At 39.7% G+C, this 25683-nt stretch overlaps 1 protein-coding gene across 6 annotated transcripts in view; it reads right to left on the bottom strand.

The window, feature by feature from the left end:
- Positions 1 to 25683, bottom strand: part of MLXIP (MLX interacting protein) — a 67714-nt gene that overhangs the window by 39549 nt on the left and 2482 nt on the right. The window contains exon 1 of one of the 6 annotated variants that reach the window (XM_065568102.1): positions 19447 to 21348. The exons of the other annotated variants lie outside the window; for them this stretch is intronic. Within the exon in view, the coding sequence (XP_065424174.1) occupies positions 19447 to 19541 (95 nt within the window). The 5' untranslated portion in view covers positions 19542 to 21348. Of the gene's footprint in view, positions 1 to 19446; positions 21349 to 25683 lie in introns of those variants that run through there. 6 annotated transcript variants of the gene reach the window in all.

Raw genomic sequence — 25683 nt, 5'->3', positions numbered from 1 at the left:
TCCCCTTTTAAAGCAATGCTTTGATTTTCAAGAGACAGATTCCTGAAAAGATAAACATCTTTTTCCCAACCTGTCTCTCTCATAAAAAACTGAGGTGCAAAATCAGCATTCAAAATATTCCATTGCTAGGTTGCAGTCTAGTACCTTTCTAGTACCCTAGAAAATGTATGGTTTTCTGAACCAACAGCTCATAATTCTATTCAGTCACATCTTATCCCACTACCTGAGGAAATGCATCTCCCCAGAGTACTCTACAAATAAGCTGCAGAGCAAAGATAAAGTAGTGACTTTACAAAACTAGCAAAAAGCCCAGTCCTGTACTTGCCTGAGTAAAAGTCTGCAGGGTCTGGGATTTTGCTCTCAGAAGAGCCACATCTACAGTAAGTGCTTTGCAGGTATCGCTATATTAGCAAAGCGTTCCTAGTGGGGATACAACTTATACTGGAAACACTGTACTTTTGCGGGTATAGCTTATTCCAGCCCCTTTCTCTCCCCCCCCCCCATAATTCACTTATTTTATTTCAGGCTTACAACAGCCAGAAAGCTGGAAAAGCCTCCTAAGCATCTGAGAGAAATGCTGTCTAATGATTAGATCAGGAGGTTGGTTATCAGAACTGTTGGGCTCCTACCTCTGCCACTGGCTCCCTGTGACTTGGATAAACGGAGGTGGAGAGAGGGTAGGACAGAGGTTTGCCCATCAATAAAATGGAGATGATCAAGTTTACCAGCCTCCTGGGAATCTTCTGAGGCTTAAATAATTAAAGTTTGTAAAGGGCTGTCAGATTCTCACATGAAAGAAGCTACAGGAGAGCAATATCTTGCCGTTATATACAACTTTTTAAGATCTCAAAGTATTTTACAAAGGAGGGTAAGTACCAACCATCCCCATTTTATAGATATGTAAACCAAGGTACAGAGGGGAAAACACAGCTTGCACAAGGCCACACGTTCTGTGGCAGAACTTGGAACAGCACCCAAGCTTGCTGACTCCCAGTCCCATGACACATCCTCTGGACAGGACACTGCTCTACAAACATTGCTTCCTTTCAACAATTTAATTATGTTTATTGAAGTTTTAAATCTAGTTTTAAGAGTGAAATATTACTAAGGGAAAACCAGAGTTTGCTTTAGCAAAAACAGGCTTTTTAAGACTACACATTCTATGGCTCTTTCTAAACTTCCCTACCACACAGCAGAGCTGGGAAGCTTACTTAATGTTTGTGAAATGCTTTAATAGACTCAATATGAATATGCTAGAGGAAGAGTTAAGTATTAAACACCAAGACAATCTTTCCCGGTACAAACATTTACCCCAATACATGCATCTATATACCTTCATTTGGCTAATCAAACACCAGAATAGACCTATTTTAATTTTTCTCCTAGCTGGTCACAGAATTGTATCCAAAATAGAGTCAACTCCTATATATTTGGCAACCAGACATATATTTTTGCATATTTTCTCCCTGTCTAAATAAAGATACCACGCCTAGTTTTATATAATGTTTCCAGGAACTTGCCAACTACCCAAACACTGTGCTGTAGAAAATATTAAACTCACATGGAGTTTTCCTCAGAGCACCCCATTCCTGCAGTTGTGGTCAATAACCAGAGACACGTCAAAAGATAAAACCTAATTTTTGGACTACCATGTAAGAAATTAAACGCTTATAAGAAATACAAGTCTTTCTGTTATATTTGAAAATAAACTCCAATGGAAACTATTTTTTTTTTTAAACAAACACTCCTCTGCTCTGTTTGCAACCCAAACATTGCAGCCTTGTGCTTGAACAGAAGACCCAGAAAGTGAGATTAACTAGAAAGCTCACTAGAAACAAATGTGAAACTGGCCAGTCTATTTTCACAATCCAAGGTGAAATGTAAAAAAGTAAACAAACAGCATAAATGGTGAAAAGTATGTTAGATTTTTTTAAAATGTTAAATTTTAATAATCTAATATGTCTCTGGGGTAGGGGCTGTGTCTTTATAGGTTTTGAATACACCTAACACAGTGGACCTTGATCCTGATTGGGATCTCTGAGCACTACTGGAAAATATTAAATTATACACAGAAAACTAAACTAAAAATATTAAGATTGCAAAGTCAAGCACTCAGAATTTAGGAAATGACATTTGCCCCCCTTGCATGTATGCATTATGGTACAGTCTTTAATTACACAATCACTGTTTTTTCCCACAGGACCCTTCTCATTCATTGTATAAAATGGACGGTACTTACTTAAATTACCAGCTATTCAATATTTAGCTTTCTCCTCATTGTTCTGTGTGGCCTTAGGCCTTATTTACTGCACATTATTAGGGTATTATTAATCTCCTGGGCTTCTCCAGTTTCTCCACCCCCGCCCCTCCACCACCAGCCCCCAGTTCCAGTCTCCCCCATCCCCTAAGGCTTCTTGTCCTAATCTCCTTCTCCTCCCTCACCCCCAGCTCAGGCTTTGTCCCCTCTGCATTGCTATCAGGCAGCTTCCTCCTCCACACTTGGGCCCAAGAGGGGACACTGAAAGCACAGGACAGTCTCACTGTTCTCAGCTCAGGTGCCCATTCCTGCTCAGCTCCAGGGTGGAGCATGCCCAGTGTGGCTGGAGTCTTTGGGGAATTTAGCTGTTAAAATCTAAGATTCTAGTAAGCATTTACAAACTGCAATTTTTCAAAGGGTTATAACGTAGTCAAATTTGAGCTGATTTTCTTGGGGTTGGCAAAAGGCACACCCCCTGATACAAAAGCACTTCTCTGACAAATTTTGAGTGCCTGCTCCAGAGCCTGGGGGTGCTAGAACTTTTGAAAGAAAAGGTCACAAAAATTTTTTAACATGGGCAAAACAATGTGTTTTCCCCTAGCCTCATTCCTGGAAACAGCTGAACCATTCTGGTTGAAACGGTCAAAAATGTTACATAAAATATTTCAGCCTGAGGCAGACACAGAAAATTTCAGCCTGACTGACTGAAATTTGGTAGTTATAAGTAAGTGAAAACAGTGCCTTATAATGAGAAGTGTTGGACAACCTTAATAATAGGCAGTGCTATCAACCCCACCCAGAATAATTAATAACAATGTGTAACATTAGGTATGGAAATTAGGTTTCTTTTAATATGATTTTTTTAACCTGACACTGTGGCTTAGGTGTCCCTTGTTTTATATGACTCACCCTTGAAACAAAGAAGCACATTATCTTTGTATGTAAAGCAGTAAGTATGAGACCAGCTAACAGTGTGCCAGACAGCTGCTCTCAGTACTGCATTTCACAAATGACTGCAGCTTGAGGCCACATAATTGGAAGTCGATCTGCCTGAGCTGTGAAGCCCTACCGCACCCCTTACCAAGATCCCCTTCTTTCTAGTGCTAGAACTGCATTCAGGGTTAGTCTGGGTCAGGCCAGAGTCACTGTTCTGATGTGCCCTAGGACCAGAATGGGAAGGAAGACAGAATCCAGTCTCTCACACTGGTGACCTGCATAATTTTTGTAAATGTCTCCTACTCGACCCATTCCTGACACGAGTTGGCAAGCCTCTCTGACAGTGAGAAGTGCTACATTCTGTCTTCCTAGATTATACCTGCAATTTCAGTTGACTATAGTATTCCCTTTACTTCCTGTCCTACATTACTGTGTAATGTTGATATTAAGCAATTTCTCTCTCTCTCTCTCTCACACACACACACACACGTCCGTGGTTGCAGTTCAACTGAGTGAAGCAATCCCTAAATATAGTTTTTGTATCAATATGCAAAACACTTTGGAAAGGGAGGTGGGGACCTGGACACACACTTGTCATCCTTTAAGACTTTATAATGTTACCAGGTTGTTTAGATTTGGGTTATTTTAATCAAGGATTCTGCATTTAGTTTGTTGTCTAATAAAGGGTGCATTTTTGTATTTGATTTTGGTTCCCCAGTCCTCACTTGGGTAAAGCACATGCTATATACAAAATTCCCAAACAAACAAACAACAAACAGAATCACATCAAAGTAGGGTTAAAGTTGAAAGTATATATTGGTAGCTTAAGGGGATGTTGTAACTATCCCCAAAGTATTATAAACTCAGGAATTTCAGACTTAGAGTTACACTTAAAAGAAAGGTAAGAAGTGTATAATTTAGACACCCAAAAGAATCTTAATTCTGCTCTGTAATGACAACATGTAATAAATATTTTAATCATAATTATATGGTTTAGTGCTTGAGGTCTCAGATTAGATGTAGCTGATTTTTTAAAAGATTTTTTTCATATTTTTCCCCTCATAGCATAAGTACAAGGCAAAGTTAAAGTTATTTGGATGCCTTAACCGTGCATTTTTACTTTAACACATTTTATTTCTTTTAAGAGTAACCTTAACTCTGCATTTCCTGTGTTTATAATTACATCCCTGTAATTATTTTTTAGTCTAAGTTATTTATATATGCTATCCACCATAACGATCTTAACATATTTTTGTCTCAATTTTCATTTAGGGAGAATATGCCATATTTTTCATAACAGTGGTTAAATCCTGCTTTAATGGAATTCAACCCTAACACCAATTGTGACTTCATAATACTTCACTGGTCACACCAGCAACTTGAATTTGAAGCTCTGGTAGGGTGACGGAGGGGAAGAAAGGAGGGGATACACACTGGGATTTTCCCTGCTGCATCATCATCACAAGCTTTATTTTTATCTTCCCTCTGGCCACCCCCTCTTTAAAAATAGCCACCATAATCCCAGCACCCTTCCTTCCTCGCTCCATCTTTCTTTTCGCCTCATCTGCACTCCCTGCAGCTCACGCAAGATTAGAAGCATGTAAGTGAAGCAAAAGAAAATTCTATATGGCTAATAAAACTGCAGCTGGTTTAGTGTCAGCCCTAGGATCAGTATTATCAAGGTATCTTTCACAAAAGCAGCTTTCGGAATGGCAGGAGGTTTTCTGTTGATATATTACGTGTTTTGAAGAGTAATAGAAGGATCAGAATTCTGCCTCTGTATACATATTAAGATCTACTTGGTACTTCTGTTTTACCTATACAACACTGAGATTAATTAATTTTTAGTTCATTTGTATTGGGTGGTGTATCTTGCATTCTCTAATGACCTTTAAAAACACTAAATGTCTGTAAAAAATTTTTTTAAGAGCAAACAACCATACCAATGCAAAGCATTTTTAACCATCATCTCTACTAACTATGAAGAACTGAGTGCTGTTTACCATGCTCAACAGGCTGAGAAATCTGAAACCAGCTTTTAAGTCACAGAGGATAATATAACATTTGCAACATGGCAAGCCTAAAAATATACTGTGAGCCTATAGGATCTCATTCTAAAAGTGGCTTCAGTGTTTTAAAAAGAACATTCAGAGACTCTCCTCACCTCTCCCCTGCTGAACAAAGGTTTTGTAGCATGTCTGCAATCCAAACTATGAAAGACCGGAACATCCAACTTTGTAATGCATTAATAAAAACAACGAAACTGAACAAATGGAAGGCAAAAAGGTACAAGTTAACCACAGATGTAGTAATGTTAATACAAATTACCAGCAAAAAATTTAGACGCCTCCATGTAATCCAGAGCTAACAAATAAAACTGGAATGAACAAAAAGAAAATCTGTTTTAAAACAGACTCCACTACGCCATACACATCCCATAGTAAAAGTCTCCCTTTAGAATAGCTTTATAGAAGGTTTGGATGGGTAACAGGAAAACAGAAACTTTCACCCCTAGTTCACCAGCAGCTCAGGTTGATGGCTGCTGAAAGTCACCTTCATCTGAAGGCTCTGTAGTTGCCCCTTTCTGAAATTAATCGAGAATGTATCTATCCAACTCTTAGCATACAAATGCTAAGGACACAGAAATCACCATTGTATTTGCCACATCTCTTGTGTTGTCAGCCAAGGATTGAACAGGCCATGGTCCTTCAGGTCCTGGTTGAGATTGGCTAGGGGACAGGGATCAGTGCGTACAGGTAGCCTGCAGGCTGGCTATCTGTGGTGGCCTTGTTCTTTGGGATAAAGGCATCAGCTTGCAGAGCTGGATGGCTCATCAGCACTAAATGTACTTTCATTTTTAAAAAGTGAAGATTTGCCACTTATCAACACCTTTAAAATAAGGGAATTATTTCAAAATAATCATTAAGCTCAGATATTAATGGGAAAGGAAACAAAAGTGTTATAAAGTGAGTAGCATAAAAGGACGAAAAACCTCATATGCAAACCATTTATACAAGCTCTAAAGAGCTTCTCCCAGTCAAACAGTTCCAGGACAGATTTAATCTATTCAGTGGTGTGCTGCCCAAATCTCTGGAAATGTAACAACTCTTACATCAATATACTCTCCACATCTTCAAAGTGCTATATAAACATTAATCACTCCTCCTACCACCCTCTTTAACAGACCGTAACTTGGCCAAACCCCCACAATTAGTCAGCGCAGGGTTGGGTTTAGAACCCGTACCTTCCTTAACAGTTACCCATCTTCACGCTACCAAAATGCTGTTACTGTGTGTGCCCATGTTCTGGATGACAAGATCCTCATCTCACCCTCTTGGCTTCCACATGCTGATTAGGAATACCAGGAGCTCTGCATATGACATACTGGGAACCGGTAGGACAGTGGCCCTAGGCAAAAAAATATGCAGACCTAAGACCCTTCCTTGAATACCACACTCTGACATTTTGGCAAGGCAGTCTCTTCTGAGTGGTTGGGAGCCAGGATGTTTTTGATGGATGACTAGTGCAGAGTCCCCTGGCAGAATTTTTTTCTCACTTTTATGAAATATCCCGGCTGTGATGGCAGTACCCAGCATAATAGTGAAATGAGGACTTAAAAGCTGTCTGTCTGCAGTTTCCAATGGGTTAAAACAACAACAAAAACCTACTCCCACCTTCAACTTCTACTTTGAACATCTGCATAAAGCCAAGGTCAGAAGCAACTAATATAAACACTCTCACACATTCTGGAGACTGGCACCAGAGGAGATAAAATAAAGAAAACATTGAAAAGCTATGACAAACACCCTGGACAAGGAGGTTATTTTGTAAGTACCATGGTCTCTATTTTTGTAAATGTATAAGAAAGACTTTAATCAAGAAACAACTCTTAACTCAGAAAATGGGGAGAGTATCATGAAGATAAGAGACAGATAGAGAAGTCTTGCCCAAGTTCTAATTCCATTTGACAGACTCCGTGTGCAACTTTGGACAAGCCACTTCTCCCTGCCTCAGTTTCACCATACATAAAATGGGATCATACTCTAGATGAGATCTTAAACCCAAGAGCCTTGTCTGGTCAACAGGGTCACTAAAGATCCCAGGTGGCTTTTCGTAATGGCAGTATTTTGGCCCTCTGCTTGAACCTTTTCCACTGATGCAGTATGTTGATTACCTAGCTGTCACTCTCTATCCCAGAGAGGTCTAAGTGACTCCTGTACATAAACTGTTTGTAAAGTCATTTGGGTTTCTTCAGGATGAAAGGCCCTATATAAATGCAGCCCTGTTTTTCCTACTTTTACTTACACTCAGCTGGGTTAAAAAAAAAAAAAAAAATCACTAAAGAACCCCCCTATAGACTGACAAGCTTCAGAATAAATCACAGCCTTGGGGCAGTGGCACATATCACATGCTTGCTGGGTATCTGCTCTGTAGTAATTGCTCCAAAAATCTCAGATACTGCGTTTAGTCTAAAGGCTGCAAGACACAGCGCTCTAGACTCCAACTGATTTGATTTAAATGTAAGTCAAGGGTGCACAGCAAAATATTAATTTTTTATCCTTATTATGAAACTGTGCTTGGGTTAGTAAATCGTCAAATCACTTGTGTAAAACTGGCTTAATTAGGTGTGACAATGGAGTGAGCAAGCAGAGGGAACCCCACAACGCCCCTTTATTGCCTGTGCGTTTCTCTGCTATAGAATTCTGCATGTCTAATTAACCCATTGCTGCAATATGTAGGCACCAGGCTCTCCTGGACAAGGTTTTGAGGACAGTTCCACAGAAAGGTGAAGTCTCAGGAGCTGGAGTCATCCTTCTGGCTGGCAGAATGACTGAAAAGAAGCTGAAGTGGTTCTGTCATTCATTATTCACAGCAGGCCAGGCTCTCAGGAACACTTCACAGCAATTAACCTTATCAAGCAGTACTTAATCACACTATAATGTGGAGAGGGTCAGAAGTATTTGGTTGTATTGTACTAGCAGTTAAAGAGGCCAGCAATTCACCCACAGCTAGTAGATCAGTAAAGATATCATGCTGGAAATATCTGGTTGTGTGACAGCTTCGCAAATTGAGTTAAGCCATTCACCCATCCGCTGCTCCCAGGGCATAACTGAGCTGGGAGTCTGAACAGTTCAGAGTAATCCTCCTCTCCAAGCATACACATTTCCAAATGGAGCAGGCGTCTTATGTCTCCCAGAGTGGTAGTCACCTCCTGATTAAATTAGGTAACAGAGTCAGCACTCCTGGGTCATAATTCACTGGGTGACCTTAGGCAAGCCACTTCTCTCTGAACCTGCCTTTCCAATTTGCAAAATGAGGATACAATCTAAGCCCCAAAACCCCTCTAAAGTAATATCTGTAAAGAACTCTGAAATCCTCAGATGAAAGGTGATTATGTATTACTCATTTATCATCGAGGTAAGGACAGTGTGGGTGTGTGAAAACAGCAGGGACACTACTTTCTTTACGATCATTAGAATCCCGCTCCATATTTTGGGAAGCTGGTTATACCCATGTGGCCTACAGTCACCCTGGAAAGAGGCCAAATCCCTTTTGAAAAGCATGAGCCAGGCCTGTGTAGAACACACCAGGTGCATATCCACTACAAAACCAGGATTTCAAACGGCCTAAAAGCCAATTGCAAAGATTTTTCTGGAGCTCTCCATACTCCATTTGTACAATTGAGTGCTGAAGATAAATTTGATAGCATAAAATGGAACATGTGTAGCACTCCTGTCACGTATCAATGTGTCTCTGAGGAAAATGACTTTACCGGAAACAATAACACTTAAATTGGGTTCATATTTCACCTGTGTGTGTCCTCCCACAGGGTTCAGACTCCATTTCTATGCTCTTTTCAAATAAAAGACTAATTGATTTTTATGTGGTAAATAAGTAAAACCTCTAATATTACTGTAGGTTAGGAACTAATTATTTTTGTCCAGGGGAAGAGGGAAAGCAAGTATTCATTTGCAAGGATCTCTTTCTCCATGCAATTTGATTGCAGACCTCTTCTTCACATGGGCAATGCCTCAGAACAAGTGGATATCCAAGTTTCATACAATCTTCTCCCTCTTCCACAATGCAGTAGCATACCCTCCAAACAAATGCTGCACCCTCAGGCAGCAAGGGGAAAAAGCTTCCTCTTAGCCTGAAGCAACAGCATAGGACTAGAGTGATATCACAGAGGGCAGGTGGACAGCAACCCAAACTATACGTATCTACAGCCTTCTAGAACTCAAGTGTCACCTCTAACACACCCTGCCTGTACTGTCCTGAAGAGAATAAATATCCAATGTACATTTTTATCTGAAGTCTCTCATTAGGGAGATGCACCTTTCACCTGCCAAGAGGCTAGTCTTTAGTTATTGCAGGGAAAGAGCTGACTGGTTGTTAGAGCATAGGACTGGGAGTAAGGACACTTCTTTTTCCTCCACCATCTCTGCCACTGACTCCCTGTGTGATCTTGGATAAGCCAATTTTCTGTTTCCTATTTGGAAAGCAGGAATGCTCTTACCAACTTCACTGGCCTGTTGGGAGGTGTTTTGGGATCCTAGGATGAAAGACACCAGAAAAATATTTCTCCTTCTACATATTTATTGACCCCATTGTTTCCATACTCAGTCAGCCGGGGAGTGTGTGTTGATTTACGGAGTTTCTACTTTGAAGAGGGAGAATGTTCTTCTTAAAGAGCAGCCACTTGTTAACCACACTGTTTCAAATTTACTAGGATGCAGAGGGATTGCATCAGGATTCTCAGCTATTTCATGACTACTTTTTTAAAATTACTTGGTGTGATGATCACTCAGATAAAGTTTGGTGTGTTTGTGCAGCTCTGAACATTCAAAATAAGTTCAATTTCCTGCCTCGGGATAGAGAGGTTGTTTGATCAAGTGCCTCCTCCCATCCCAACACTGGGTACATTTTAATATGCTGACAACATGCTGGTTCCGCAGCAGACCTCAAGTTTGAAACCATGTCTGAATTCCCTGAAGTGTTGGATTTAGTACTACCTCTGCAAAAATACAAAACCTTCCAACAACAGACAAGTCTCCTTTCCTACCTGTTGCTAGGTCACTACATTTCCCTCCCCAGCACAACTGCCCTCCCCATTTAGCCTCTCTCACACAAGCTTCTGTTTTGTAAAGAGGAAAAGCAGACAACAGTCATTCCTGTTGCTCTGTTCTGGGCTTTCCCCACACTTGGCATGCTGCCTCCATATTTTCTACTCAAGTTCTCTCATCCTCTATCCAGACTAACACATTATTTACTGACCAAACCAAAAGCTGAACAAACTGGGGTAACTGATGCATGGTCACCAAAAAGCAGCAGTTTGAAACTCCATGTCTTTTATGGAGCATTTGTACGGTACTTGGAAGCAGTTCTCGCATTTTCACATTCTGTGGATAGCTCTGTTAAGGGCCAGGTAAATGCATCACATGCTGCATCTACACTAGCCAGCTTCACAGCCCTTAAATGAACACCAGCACAACTCCACCCCAGCGGTAGCAACAGCAGAAGCTTAGTATAACTAGGACTCTGGTGTTTTTACCACTCTGTTGCCCTGCCTACACTACAGCTTCCCAGTGGAGCTGAAACTGTGATGATTTATGTGTATGAAGTGTTTGCCAATTTGGACAAGGCACCACTCCCTTCCCTACCTCCCAACTCACCAATGATCCCCGCCTTTAGAAAACAACTGCTGCACATTTGGATCCTGTTTGCACTGTAGAAACCTCCAATTTGGGAATGAGGTTACAGGATGGTTGTTCCCTGACAGCTAAACTAGTTTGGTCTTGCAGCACAGATGGGACCAAACTGCATGTTCTAAAAGTATGCTGCAGCTTTGCAATGCCCAAGAACGCAGCACAGTTAAAACATAGGACCGCACTATTTGAACTGCAAGATTGAATTTTTTTAACCATTTCAGTGGACTACTCCTTTATAAGCAAGTCTCCCAGCACAGAAGCTGCAACAATGATGTAGCTACCCTGTTTCCCCGAAAATACGACAGTGTCTTATATTAATTTTTGCTCCCAAAGATGCGCTAGGTCTTATTTTCAGGGGATGTCTTATTTTTCAGAAATGAAAAATGCCTTATTATCGGTGGATGCCTTATTATCGGGGAGGTCTTATTATCGGGGGGATGCCTTATATTACAACGAGAGGCAAAACTGTAAGTAGGCCTTATTTTCGGAGGATGTCTTATTTTCGGGGAAACAGGGTATATCTGAGAGCCTGTTCCTCTTGTGCTGTAAGTGTCCCTGCGACAGAGTACTGTACTGGGAGCTAACAGGCGAGCCTGTGCTCTGATGCCTATTAGTTCCCCAGAAGAAGGCTGATTGCCCTCTTGCTCACCCAGCCCGCCTCTCGATTAGATTATTGTCAGTTATCCCATTAGCCATTCAGCTCAAAACTGACAAGAAAGGTCGGATATAGAGGGACCTAGACAAATTAGAGGATTAGGCCAAAAAAAACCTGATGAAGTTCAACAAGGACAAGTGCAGAGTCCTGCACTTAGGACGGAAGAATCCCATGCACTGCTACAGACTAGGGACCGAATGGCTAGGTAGCAGTTCTGCAGAAAAGGACCTAGGGGGTCACAGTGGACGAGAAGCTGGATATAAGTCAACAGTGTGCCCTTGTTGCCAAGAAGGCTAACGGCATTTTGGGCTGTATAAGCAGGGGCATTGCCAGCAGATCGAAGAACATGATCGTTCCCCTTTATTCGACATTGGTGAGGCCTCATCTGGAATACTGTGTCCAGTTTTGGGCCCCACACTACAAGGAAGATGTGGAAAAATTGGAAAGAGTCCAGCGGAGGGCAACAAAAATGATTAGGGGTCTGGAGCACATGACTTATGAGGAGAGGCTGAGGGAACTGGGATTGTTTAGTCTCCAGAAGAGAAGAATGAGGGGGGATTTGATAGCAGCTTTCAACTACCTGAAGGGGGGTTCCAAAGAGGATGGAGCTCGGCTGTTCTCAGTGGTGGCAGATGACAGAACAAGGAGCAATGGTCTCAAGTTGCAGTGGGGGAGGTCCAGTGTTGCAGCATGTGTGGGGCCCACCTCTTGTCCTGATCTCCAATTTTGCAGCCAAAATAAAGGTGATAGGCTTTCTTAACCATAGTGGTTATACTGCGCTTTTGTGATACAAAAGTCACTTCACCACAAACATAGCAGAAGTTATCTGCACTGTTCACACAAGTACGAGGTATCTCTGCTCACTTTGGCTAAACAGAAATGTGTCCCTTTGCAAAATCAAACACTGACAAATAAGAGAGCACGACACTATGATTTCTAGAGCTGATATAGGGCAATTTGTTCAGCAGAGTGATGTAAGCTTCGTTATGATTGCATCATCCATAACTTCTAGGAATAACATGATGCAATTCATATCATGTATGACGCAATACCAGCTTCAGATTGCATCATTCATTGTTTTGCCTAAAAAGCAAGTACTGTCCAAACCCAGTCATAGATTTATTCATAGATCCAGTCAAAGATGTATTTTAGTCATTTCTGGTTTAAATTGAGATCCCTTCACTTTATAACTCACTTATCCTCCGCCATTCCCAAGTCAAGGGTCGTATATACTGACCCAATAGCATATCTTGAAAACTAGAGCCAATCAATAATTTTAAGCATCATTTTTGTTCTCAGTGACCCAGAATTAGTAAAGTTTCACTACATTTATTTCAGAAGCATTTTGGCTGTAGAGCAGTGTTACTGTGCAACACGTCCATGGGCATTAGAAATCACTCCCCCATAGTCTGCATTACTGCTCTCTGTAGACAAGAAACCATTTCTGGTTTTTTCCCATTGTTTACTTGATAAACACGTTTCTAGGGATGTTTTATCGGTTAAAACCAAAGTCAGAAGCCCTACCTAGGCGGTATTTGTTCCATGGATGCACAGGGGATTTATTCATAGATTCTAAAGTCAGAAGGGCCCATGTGATCATCTAGTCTGACCTTCTGCATAACACAAGCCATAGGATTTACCCCAAATAATCCGTTTGAACTAGAGCAAAAAAAGATCTAATCTTGATTTAAAAATGGCAAGAGATGGAGTATCCACCACAACTCTTTGTAAACAGGGCTGTCAATCAATGCTAAATTAGTTTATACAGACCACTCTGTACAGTAATAAAAATGAGTAAAGACAAACTATCCAAGAAGATAATGAATTAGCTGGAAGAGGTGGCAGGATAGCACCCAGATCCAATAATGGGCACATTAGAAATACAGAAAGACCTTTCCCATTGGCCTCTTCTATTTTGGAAATTCCTATGCAACACCAACCAGGCACAGAGTGTAGGTTTTTCCTTTTCTTCCAAGACTTTCCTTTCTTTTTTTGCTCATCGCTTGGTCTCTCTCTCTCACCAACTCAACATTATTTGTATTTGGAAAAGGAGGCCCGTTTTCAAGAATTCAGATCTTTCAAAACAAATGACACACCCCAGCATTGAAAACAAAAGTCTCTCTGTAGAGAAATTACAACATAGCACAGCAAAGGTCCTCAAAAAGGGAGTGGCCACTGGGAACTGGATGATTCTGTCCTAACTCATCCTCCAATCAGGCTAAGCTCTTCTGAAAGTGGTACTTAAAAAAATTTCAAATTAATCAATTCAATTAATTCAAAGTCAGTGACAGATGAAAATTTCTGTGCAAGCTGTGCCAGAGCATTGCGTCTAGCTAGGCAAACAGTGAGGGCTCATCCTTAGAACTCACATGAACCCACTTTATTAAATACTAATGAAATGCAGAAGGCTCTTAGCTATTTTTAGAATTTACTGTATTGTGCAATCTTTATGTTGTTTCATTTCATTTCCTTATGGCACTCCAGCTCTTCAGATAGGCAGTACCAGAATAGCCATAAGAGGCCTGACCAGATGATCCTGAGTCTAGGGTTCTGCATAACCATGCATGGGTTGATTCCTATGTCTAGCCTCTTGGCATTCAAGGCTTGGAGTGCTGTAAAGGCAGTGTGATAGTTACTGTGATCACTAGTCAGGAAGACTCAATTTAATCATGGATTTCTACATAAAAGTGCATTCTTGTTGGCTGTTATAACCTTAATACATATTCTTCACCACTCATGAGATAGATGTGGGTTTCATTTTTAGAAGGTACACACTATACATTTTAAGTGATTTATTTTGAAAACTTTTCAGATTAGTTTTACAGCTATATCAGAAAACGAATGACTGTTTGGTTATTTCATTTACCAAACGTAATTGAAGCAGATATTTATGAAGTCATTGGGAGGTGAACTATCTCCAATTCAACAGGTTAATCATTAATATTTGGAGGAGTTTCTTGCCATGCTCTATTAGAGGAGAACAGCACCAGACAGACATTTAAATTGTTTTATTTAACTAAAACAACAACATTATGTATTCTGGATTTTTCTTCTTCAACAGCAAACATATAATATTTTAACAAAACAAGCATATGAATTTTTGAATTTAGTTAAACATTCAAGTTTTTTAAAATCATGTTTGTTTTTATTAAAATTGTTTTTAACTAAAATAGTTCATGAAATTTAAAAAAAAACAAAAAACAAAAATTAAATTGACTACATCAGCCAGGTCAACATGAGAAACTTAAAATATTGGCTTCTGCTCTGTTGTCTTCACCTTCATTTTCCTGTTTGTTCAAAATCTGGAAAAGAAAAACAAGCTTTCCTGCTTTTTCAGGTTCCAAACGATTTCTCAATTTGGAATGAATTAGTCCAAAGGAAGAAAATATTCTTTCTACACCAGCAGAAGAAGCTACTGCTGTTAAAAGTGAGATTATCTCTTCAACGGTCTCTGAATCCAAGTGCTTAAGTGACTTCCACCAGTTCACTGGTGTGACTTTATTTAAAACATCATCAGCAAACATATATTTCTTGAATGATTCTTATTCCCAAACTGGGTCTCTTTTACAGCCTGCTGCCATTTTAGGTTTTCCCTTCTAGTGAGAGAATGGTATGGTAGATCTCAAATCAGTGAGGGCTACACTCAGAAAGACCCCAAGACTTCTGGAATATGCTGCTCAAACAATTTCACTTTTGTTTCTACTGCCTGCCTGTCCCTCCCTTCTCACTTTTATCTCCAGACTTCTTCTCCTTGTCCAGATCTATTCCGCCCGCAAAAATCTTCTACTGATTGAACTTTTTGAAACTTTGCACTTTTAGAGAGAGGTAAGGGATTGACTCTGTACACAAATTTGCAGAGGGACAATAGGATTGAGGTCTGTTATTTCTCACCTCTATATATTATTTATTTTAAAACATTTTTGCTGTTAACAAGCATGTTATCTTTGGAGACACAAATCCACAGTTTGAGAACTGCAAAACTAAGCATCTCTGATGGTATCTTTTAGACCAGGGCTTCTCACACTGGGAGTTGGGACCCCTCAGGGGGTCATGAGTTTATTACATGGGGGGGTCGCGAGCTGTCAGCCTCCACCCCAAGTCCCACTTTGCCTCCAGCATTTATAATCATGTTAAAAATGTAAAAAAAGTGTTTTTAATTTATAAGGGGAGTCGCACACAGAGGCTTGCTATGTGAAAGGGGTCACCAGTACAAAAGTTTGAGAACCACTGTTCTAGACTGAGCACTGAGTCCCACTGGGCAGATAGAAAGATTAACCTAAATAATCTATACAGAAGCTCCTGGAATCCTATAAAATTGGGTCCCTAATCCATGAACTATTGGAACTCATTTACAAAACTTTTCTTAAACATTACATGAATATATTGTCTCATACTATAGAATTAGAATTTATAATCCCTATTCCATTATGAGATATCTTTGAGCTATAATGTATCTTAATTCAAACTATCTTTAGACAGGTTTTTTCCTCAAAAAGCATTTTATCCATCCTGAAACAAAGTGACTTCTGCGTCACTTCCAAAACCAATAACAGCATTATGTTTCTCAAGGATGAATCTCTTAGGCAAGAACAAGGCTAGTTGGACTCCCCACAAATCAACTCTGATGCTCAACACTGTACAATAACTGTATAAACTCATGAGCCAAATCTAGTACTAGCAGACCCCATTAATTTCCTATCTAAACAAACAAAAATAAGATGACCCTTCCCATTTCCTGACTCAAGATGAAAGAAAGCCTTCTCAGTGCATCCTGCAGATCTAGCCTTGCAGAAGCGGAAGTTATAATGAGCAGCCGATAAGAAACAAATGAGATTCTCATAGGTAGTGCAGTACAAGAGCTTTTTTCACTGGGTAAACTTCTTGAATCTGAGCCTGGAGACCTGGCTCCTTGAACTGAAATGGAACTGGGGCGCCTTTCTTCCTCCTCTTAACTCCCCTATACAAGATCTCCCAAAACGCATTCCTGCAATTTTGGCCTCCATTTTTCTGCTTATTTGCCAGTATCCATGGGAAACCTTTCACTCTATGCTTTATCTGCAACTAGAGACAGCAGCACACAGAGCATGTATTTGCTTCACTGTAAAGTTATGCTTTGTTTGCTCTGGTGGTGTATAAACTACAGATAAACACCAAGAGCAATTCAGACCCCACATGCTGCATTTCTCCCAGCATGCAGCAAGATACTTCCAAATAGAACAATTTCAGGGAAGAAAAGACGCCCATAAAGTTAAAAAATGCAGCCATTCCGACCGTTATTTAATTTTAGTCAAGCAAAAAGTGTTTCACCCAACCACTGGGGACAGATCAGGAAGCTGTGGGACTGTCTCTTATTGTGTTAGTGCAGTGCCTAATGCTGTGGAAAGCACACAATTGGGAAGTAGAAGATCCAGGTTCCATTTCTGTATCTGCCCTCAACCCTCCAAGTAACCACAGGCAAGTCACTTCACTGCTTTGTGTCTCAGTTTCCCAACATTTACACTTTATCCACCTCCCCAGGAGAGATGTGAACATTAATTAAAGCTTGTAAAACACTCAAGATTCTCAGAAATGTGCTTCACAAGTGCAAAGTATTATTATCCTATCCCGAATAATTTAAATGGTTATCAGAAAACAAAAAAACAGGGAAAGGCACACTATGGAGGGCCTCACTGAGTATTTTTGGTTCACTAATACTAATCACTATACAGGAGTTTAAAACTTTAAAGCCCTTAAACATTAACTAAGCAATTCTTATATCTTCGCTGGAAGGTGTTTTATCACTAGGGAAGCTGAGGCAAAAATATTAAATTATTTGCCCCAGGATCAACGTCAGAGCCAAAATTAGTCTTAAGTTCAGATGACACCTCTAAGAATTATTACATAATAATTATTATACAGCACCCATTTTAAAAAACGATGCCAAACGACACCACTGAATAGGGTTATGAGAGGCTATATGTTCATTAATAGTGATCATGTTTAAAAACAGCACACTTCTACTTCTAATTACTGTTTAAAAAAAACCAACTGATTTTCTTAAATTAACATTCAACTGTATCAACTACCTTGTCTCATTATAATTTGCAATTAGAATAATTTATCAACCAAGAGAGGTGTTTCATGTCAAGTGGGCATAACTTGACATCCCAACTAATTATGTTTATGTGTATATATATATATATATATATATTCACAAATAGAAGTGTCTGTATTATCATAGAATATCAGGGTTGGAAGGGACCTCAGAAGGTCATCTAGTCCAACCCCCTGCTCAAAGCAGGGCCAATCCCCAGACAGATTTTTACCCCAGTTCCCTAAATGGCCCCCTCAAGGACTGAACTCACAACCCTGGGTTTAGCAGGCCAATGCTCAAACCACTGAGCTATCCCGCCCGCCCCCCCTCCTAATGTGGATGAGCTTGATCTGCTATAGCATCTTTTATCTGAGAATCTCAAAACACTTTATAAACATTATTTCTAACCTACTTAGAAGACATTGTGAAGGTTACTGTACAGGTATTACAGATGAGTCATAATGAATGAGTGCCAAAGATAGACATAGAACCTAGAAGGCTCATGTTTTAGACCCTTACTCCAACCACTCCCTCATAGACCTGACAGAGGCTCAGAGAGTGGGGAGGAAACACTAATAATGATAATCAGAAACTAAAGAAAATGACTATGAGATGCATCCTCCCTACAGAAGTCATTCAGCAGAGAACAGACTAAACCCCATCTGCTCAATATGCAATTAGGAGATGAAAACTTAAAACAGCAGGGGACTGAGAGCACACTTGGCATGGCACATCTTGTTATTAACTCAAATCTGTATCTCCAGCCCCTTCAAATGGCAATCCTTGCTCTTAATTTTAGATATCTCTATTCTGTGTGGGAGGATGTTACTTTTGATTGTAGAGGGAAAATGTGTTGAAGTGTCAGGAATATTATAAGTTGCACCAACTAAAACATGCATACACTAAAATTAAGACTTCTATTTTGTGTCACTGGTTCTCTGCCTCGTCAGTAGCTTGAATTTATACAAACTCACTGCCCTCCATGGACAAGGATTAAGGGCACTGATTATTCAGCACTCTTCACTAAAGAAAAATTTCCATTAATTTCAATAAGACCAAAAGTCAGGTTTGTGTAGTCGAGAGTCTGCGGTATAGTGCTTAGAATACTCTGGAATCCCAAGCCTCAATTTGGATTGCCGTTTCTGATTCTGCCACTGACTCCCCGGGTGACATTTAATCTATTTTCCACACAAAGATTTCCATAAATGGGGTAACAAAATCTATTTTACAGGGGAGTTGAGGCTTATTTATAACATGCTTTGATATCTCCAGATGAGAGAGACTTTGAATTTCTCCAGTGCCTTTTATCCAAAGAGTCTCATCTGGGGACCTCAAAATGCTTAATGAACAAGCTTCCAAAAATCTCTGTGAAGTAAGGTTTTATTGTCCCATTTTACACATAGGAAATGGAGACTTAAAGTGGCTAAAAGACTGGACTAAAATAATGTAATAGGGTCCATGGCAGAAGTAGAAAGAGAAAGTAGTTGTTCTGGCCCCCAGGCTCCTGTTCCAATCAACAGACCCCTCTGCCAGTATTTTCGCTTTTGCATTTCTATTTGTGTCTTAGAAAAGTCTAAGAATGTGTGGTGTTTAAAATGTACAATACAATCTCATTGAGGTGCTGCTTCTTGTTGATACTAGAGTGATGTGCTTACTGAATCAAATCCATGGAGATATGAATCCTCCTTTGACAGACCATTGCATTACAGAATTGTAATCGCAAAACGAAACATTTGCTATAAAGAGAATAAATTCACCAGCAGCACATAAAGCAAGGAGAGAAGAGCATGCAAACAGCCAGATCATTTGTACTTACGTAATAAAACAGGTTTCTTGACTGGCACAGACACTTGCTGAACTGGAGTCACATCCTAACATTTGTAACAAATTTCTCTTTAAGAAAGGAGTCATGCATCACATGGAAATTCAGTTTCTGACAGCTTAAGTAGGAGACGGCCATTGTGGCAACAATGCTCTGTCAAACGTAGAGATCCCAGAGCCTAGCAGGCAGAAAATATGAGTAACAGGGTCCCCCTTTGTTCTAAGGTCAACAGTTTTCTAGAATCTCCAGAATGTCTCCTTCCTCTGCCACCTGCAGATCTCTGACTCAGGAATTTGCACGGCAGTAGCCAAACATTACATTTTTCCCCACAGCAGTCCCAAAGCAGAGCAATCCCTTACTTCAAAGAGGATTACTCTTTAAAACGTATCAATTTAAACACAGGAGTGGGTGCCTTCTCCTGGTACTTCAACTAAGCCTCTTCTTGCTAAGCCTTCCGGATCCTTTGGGGTCTGACTTCTGGGGAGTGTTTTGCTGGTGTTGAAAGAGGCAAGCTGTCAATATCTTGATAAATAAACGCAGCAAGCTGGGATGTCACAGTTTGCTGCGAACGTTTAAAAAAACAAAACAAAACCCACAAAGCTAGTTTGATAAGCGGTGTACAGAGTAGCACCCCTGAAAAGTGTTCAGTATTATGTTTAGCATCATTATTAAAACACTGGTGAGGTTTTATTAGGCAGTAATTTGTGTTTGTGGGTTTGTCTTATTTGATCAGCTACAAAGGTTAACATTTATTGGAACTCACAGTTCAGATCTTTTCTTTGAGCACTTATCTTACCTCTCCAAAGTCCCGCCTCTCCTGCTTTCTCTATTACTGACCGCCACCACTATCCTCCTTGTCACTCAGGCCCATAAACTAACAGTCATCTTTCATCAGTCCCCTAATCAGACCCACATAATCAGCCTCTTTCTTATATAACATCTCTAAACTCTCGCCGTTCTTCTCTGTCCACGCAGTCAAAATTCTCAGCCAAGCTCTATTTGTACTGCTATTATTGATAAAATGGACTCAGAATGAGAAAAGAGCATTTATTGATTACCCTGCAGATATACAATATAGCACAAACAAAGGGCAGACAACTATGAACACCTAGCTATATTTAGATTGATGAATACTGAAAATGAGTGCTTTGGCTGCTCTGAAAATGTGAATGAAGAAGTGGATGTTTTTCCTATGATTAGCTGGCAGGCCCAAGTAGAGCAAAACAGCTTCACAACACCCCATGAATCAGCCAATATTATAATAATTTTACAGATAGGGAAACTGAGGGAGATAGCGGTTAAATGACTGTCTAAGGTCATATAGCAAGTCATTAGCAGAGCCAGAAATACAACACAAGAGACTTGGCTCCCAGTCTTCTATTTGAATGACTTGAGCACGTTACCTTCATGTTTAAATAAGTTCTGAAGACTACATATTAAATTACCAGCCCCATTTATGATCATTACTGATTAGATGACCCTCAGTAACTAAACATTTACTTCTGTTATACATTGAATCCTTGAAGAGTGTTTTAGATTAGATGTTTTTCTAAAAGATGTGCTCCAGTAGCTATTTTGGGGAGTTCCATGGTATGCGCTATACAGGAAGTCAGATTATCACAATGACCCTTTCTGGCCTTAGCACGTATGAACTACTCTGAAAAATATTTAATAAAAGAAATAATGACACAACTTCCATTTTGAGCACCAAAGGAGCTACTGAAAGTCCTACGTTCAGAGTCTGTGCTTCAACACAAAGCCTTTCCAGTAGCAAACCTACCAGAAGTGATATCTGAAAGCCTATATTTTCCTTAAGAGTTTCCAAATTTTAATTCCCTAGAAATTCTGACAATACCATAAAACTCCAGTTTGCATTTCAAAAATTAAGATGCTTCTCTTGACTGGAATACAAAGAGCCAATTTTATTTCCTTGGAGACAACTGTTTGTCTTTATAATAAAAAATTTATAATAATTTTAAGGGTTTTCTGCCCAGACCGAAAGAAAACAAATAAAAAACTGCAGTACACTTACACAGCTTTCAAACACTTTAGTACCTTTGTCTTTTAGGTCTGAGAAGACTGTCAGTGGCACTGCGATCGAAGCGACCAGTGAACAGAAAAGGAAAATTATAAAACCACCAATTTTTGTGTACAAAGAAAAAAATATGCAATGAATACTGTCCAACACCTCTCAATATTTCTTTCACACAATCGCAGCTTTTCCACTATTTCCTAAGTCTGCTATGGCGCACTTCCTCTGCCCAAGAGAAGGTTGAGGCCAGATGCTAATGAATCTTGTCAAATGCACAAATTACTTACAAGAGAGTATTTGCTCTGGGAAACATAGATTATGTCTTAAGGCACCTATAGCAGAGCTTTGTCTTATATTATTTGTAAGGGAGATGCTGCACTTGGCCTGGTAAGTATGGAGTTCATTTGTAGTGTACAGAATGTAGATATATGTCTCCATTTCTAAGTGTGAATTCCTGGGTTTGAACCTTCAACAAGCTATACTCCACCGTTTACAAGGTAAAACTTTCCACATGCAGCTCTCTAACATCACTATACTTTGATTAATGCAATAAATCCTCCCCACTGCCCTCTGCAAATTCCTTATATCAGAACTTTCTACTGCATGCACTTCCCTTTCCACTTTCGCAGGCAGTGGGGCCTGATCCTGCAAAGGGAGGCACACCCTAAACTCTCACTGAAGTCAATGGACATGGAAGGTACATTCCTACCCAATCAAGCCCACAAGCAAAGAAGGGAGAAGCGTCCTTTGTCCCAGTACCTAATCCCGGTGACTCATGTTGTGGCTAGGAACATCCTAAATACAATCCAAAATCCTGCGCTATTTTTGCTAAAGAATATTGCTTAAATAGTTCTAAAATGGAGGGGGGGGGGGGAGAAGCAGTACAAAACTAAAATTTAACTTCAATTACACTTTGAATTTTAGAGGGCTGAGGCAAAGGGCTACAGAAGAAAGCATCTACAGTCCATTTACCAACCTTAAGCGAGGTACTGTTCCCAATCAATCTCATGATGGTGGAAGGTGACATTCAGATAAAGTGTACAGTACAAGACACGTGATAGCTGTAGTCTGCTTCACTGTTTACAGGTAACATATTGATTTGTAAAAGTTTCTGATCCACTAAACTGCATATCAGAATGTGTGTTCTTGTCACACTTTCCCCTGTAAAGCGGTTGATTTGACATGATTTTTTAAAAGAGCAATGATTTAAATTATTGCAATGCAACTGAAAAATAAGTTTAACTAAGCTAAAAGCCTGTTCTGTTCACAGAAGAAAGAAAAGCAATCGCTTCTCTCCCCTTCAGGTTTCCTCACGTGAAACGTGGCAGCTGTTTAAGCAGCACAAAGCAATGAAGCACACACTTTAAGGTACGAGACAAAATTAGAAGTTTGATTTGGAATCCATTCCCTGCAGAAAATATGACTCAGCACAAACCTGGACACTTTTAGAATTATGGGGAAGATGCACTTCTTTGTCCAGCCTTTCCCCACGTGATTAAATCCTGGTTTTCTAGCAGACTGGTAAAACTGTAAAATAGTATGTAATTTAGTGCCTCGAGGCCTTGAATAGCTCATCTTAAGCCTCCAAGTCATCCAGGCACAAGTGAGGAGTCTCAAATAAATAAAAACACAATTTTGTCACGGTGACTTCCTTGTTTTTTCATCTGCATAGGCCATGTTTGCCCAACTCTGGGAACATGGTTAGTGTTGCTGACTCTGCAGAACACAAACATCAGATATTTTCCATAAACAACATCAATTTTTTTCTGTTTAATTTTCTGAGTTAAAAATAACTACTACTACTACTCAGCAGTCGTGGATTTCCTGACAGTGCAGGTGCTTGGCTTGAGAATGAAGTCTACTGTATCAGTGTGTCTTGAACATCCCTAGAGCAGATAAGGATGTAGAGACAACTTCAAAGGATAAATGGGGGTAGTTCAGTCTCCAGGCTTAATCAATCATTTTTCAGCTGGTGATCAGGCACTCAGTTTTACTAATTTTACATGCACCATGTTCGCTAGACATTCACCTAAAGCCAGGCTTAAAAAAAAAAAAAAAAAATCCTGTTTAAAAGGCACAAACTTTGTGATCAGTTTGTTGTGCTAATTAAAAGGTGATGATGGAAAGGTTAGTCTATTATCTGAAATCTGTGCAGGGAACTTCATCAGGTGGAATTAACCAGCCTTGAGAGTCAGAACATCTTAGGGCTTGTCTACACTGGCACTTTACAGCGCTGCAACTTTCTCGCTCAGGGGTGAAAACAAAACAACACCCCCCTGAGCGCAGCAAGTTTCAGCACTGTAAAGCGCCAGTGTAGACAGTGGACCATGCTCCCAACGCTGGGAGCTACGCACCTCGTGGAGGTAGGTTTTTTAGAGCGCTAGGAGAGCTCCCAGCACTGTGCCATGACTACGCAAGCCATGTTAAAGCGCTGCTGAAGCTTTAACTAGCCTTAATTTTTAACTGGAATCTACTGAAAAGGTATTTTCTGTCTCTTGACATATTCTCCTCTCAATACATAGGGCCAGAATATCAGAACAATGACATTTGCTAAAAAAAATACACACATACACACACACACACACACACACACACACACACAGGGTTTAGTGTGTGTATGACAATTGGCTATCTATTTTCAATAAGCACAAATTACCACCACAGAATTGCTCCCTCACTAAATATGATCACCGATTTTCAAAATCTTAATAATACAATGGTAAATTTAAAAAAATATATATAACTGAACAGAGTAAAAAGTGAAAAATATTTAAATCTAGATTACTTTAACAACTTTATGCTGATGATTTACTTCTTGCATTTCTCTTAGTTTGGACAGTGAAAGCAGACTGGTTAGTTTTACATTCTGGTTCTCATGCATTAGCACAAAACTCTCCTCTGAGTTCACAACATTTATACACAGCCAATTTACAATTCACTCTTCTTCATGGAAATTATTTACCCATTAACAATCGTTAAGGTAATCAAAAGAAAGGAGTCCATTTCATTGCACTGCATACGTCACAAAATGGTATGTCTAGCCAGTTACACTATTTCTCACGCATAGTCAGTTTCCCCTTTACTTTATGAGTCTTTTACATAGCAACACCTGAAAAGAACATTTTTAAAATATATAAATTAAAATATAAAAAGGTGGCTGTAAAACCACAAAAAAAAATGGCAGGGCACGTCAGGAATAGGTGAAATTCATTTTCTTTATTTTACTAGATTTCAAATTAACATGTTCCCTTTAAATTAAAAACATTTTAATTTATATGTTTTGAAGAATTTCCCACCCCTCCTTTTAATCAAAATCTAAAAACGTGAATCCAAATTGACTTTCTCCCTTAAACATTCCCAGTAGCATCTGAAGAGCCAAAAGCTTCAAGCAGACATGCATCTTCTCAAAAACACATTTCTATTCCACAGCATGATTACCTTATGTCCCTGTCTCCAATGAAGACTACAGACATGGGCGATAAGCGTTAGCATAATATCTTATTAAAAAGGTGGAAGGCAAGACTGACGTTCTAGTAGCACGTCTAAATACATTCAGGAAGTACTATCAACAAACTGAAATCACCGGAACAAAGTTAAAGTGTTACTGTAAAATAATTAAAGATGCTGACTAATCATTTCTTGTACTTGCAAGAGAAAAATGCAAACAAATAGCTGGCTACTTTTCTTATGGAACAGGAAAAGAAAAAGAGGTAGAAACTTTTATTCTGTCCTTTACAAATTATTTGGCTTTGCCATTAATTGTTGCTGCTAACTTTGGGCCCAATCCCAAGAGGTATTGATCATTTGCAAATTCCACTGAGGTCTACGGAGGCAAGAAGAGCTCGGATTCTCTCAGAATCAAGTCCTTTTATTTTTAATTCTTATCATATACTGAAGCTAACCCTATTTGTTCCATTTGCAACCCCTATTAGAATGCAATGAAGATCTCTCTTTGTCCAGAACTTTAATTACATACAGGGATAAGCAACAGAGGGTCCTGTGGCACCTTTGAGACTAACAGAAGTACTGGGAGCATAAGCTTTCGTGGGTAAGAACCTCACTTCTTCAGATGCAGGGATACAGGGATACAAGCTTTGCCTCTATAATGCCAAGTCCCCAAAATTTTCTACAGATACTTTAAAGTTTTGCTGTTTCATATAAACAAAAGTAATTTAGATTCAACGAACAAAACAGAAAGT

Source organism: Chrysemys picta, chromosome 15 (assembly GCF_011386835.1).
Source record: "Chrysemys picta bellii isolate R12L10 chromosome 15, ASM1138683v2, whole genome shotgun sequence".
NCBI lineage: Eukaryota > Metazoa > Chordata > Testudines > Emydidae > Chrysemys > Chrysemys picta.
This window is presented reverse-complemented; position numbering and strand designations above follow the sequence as displayed.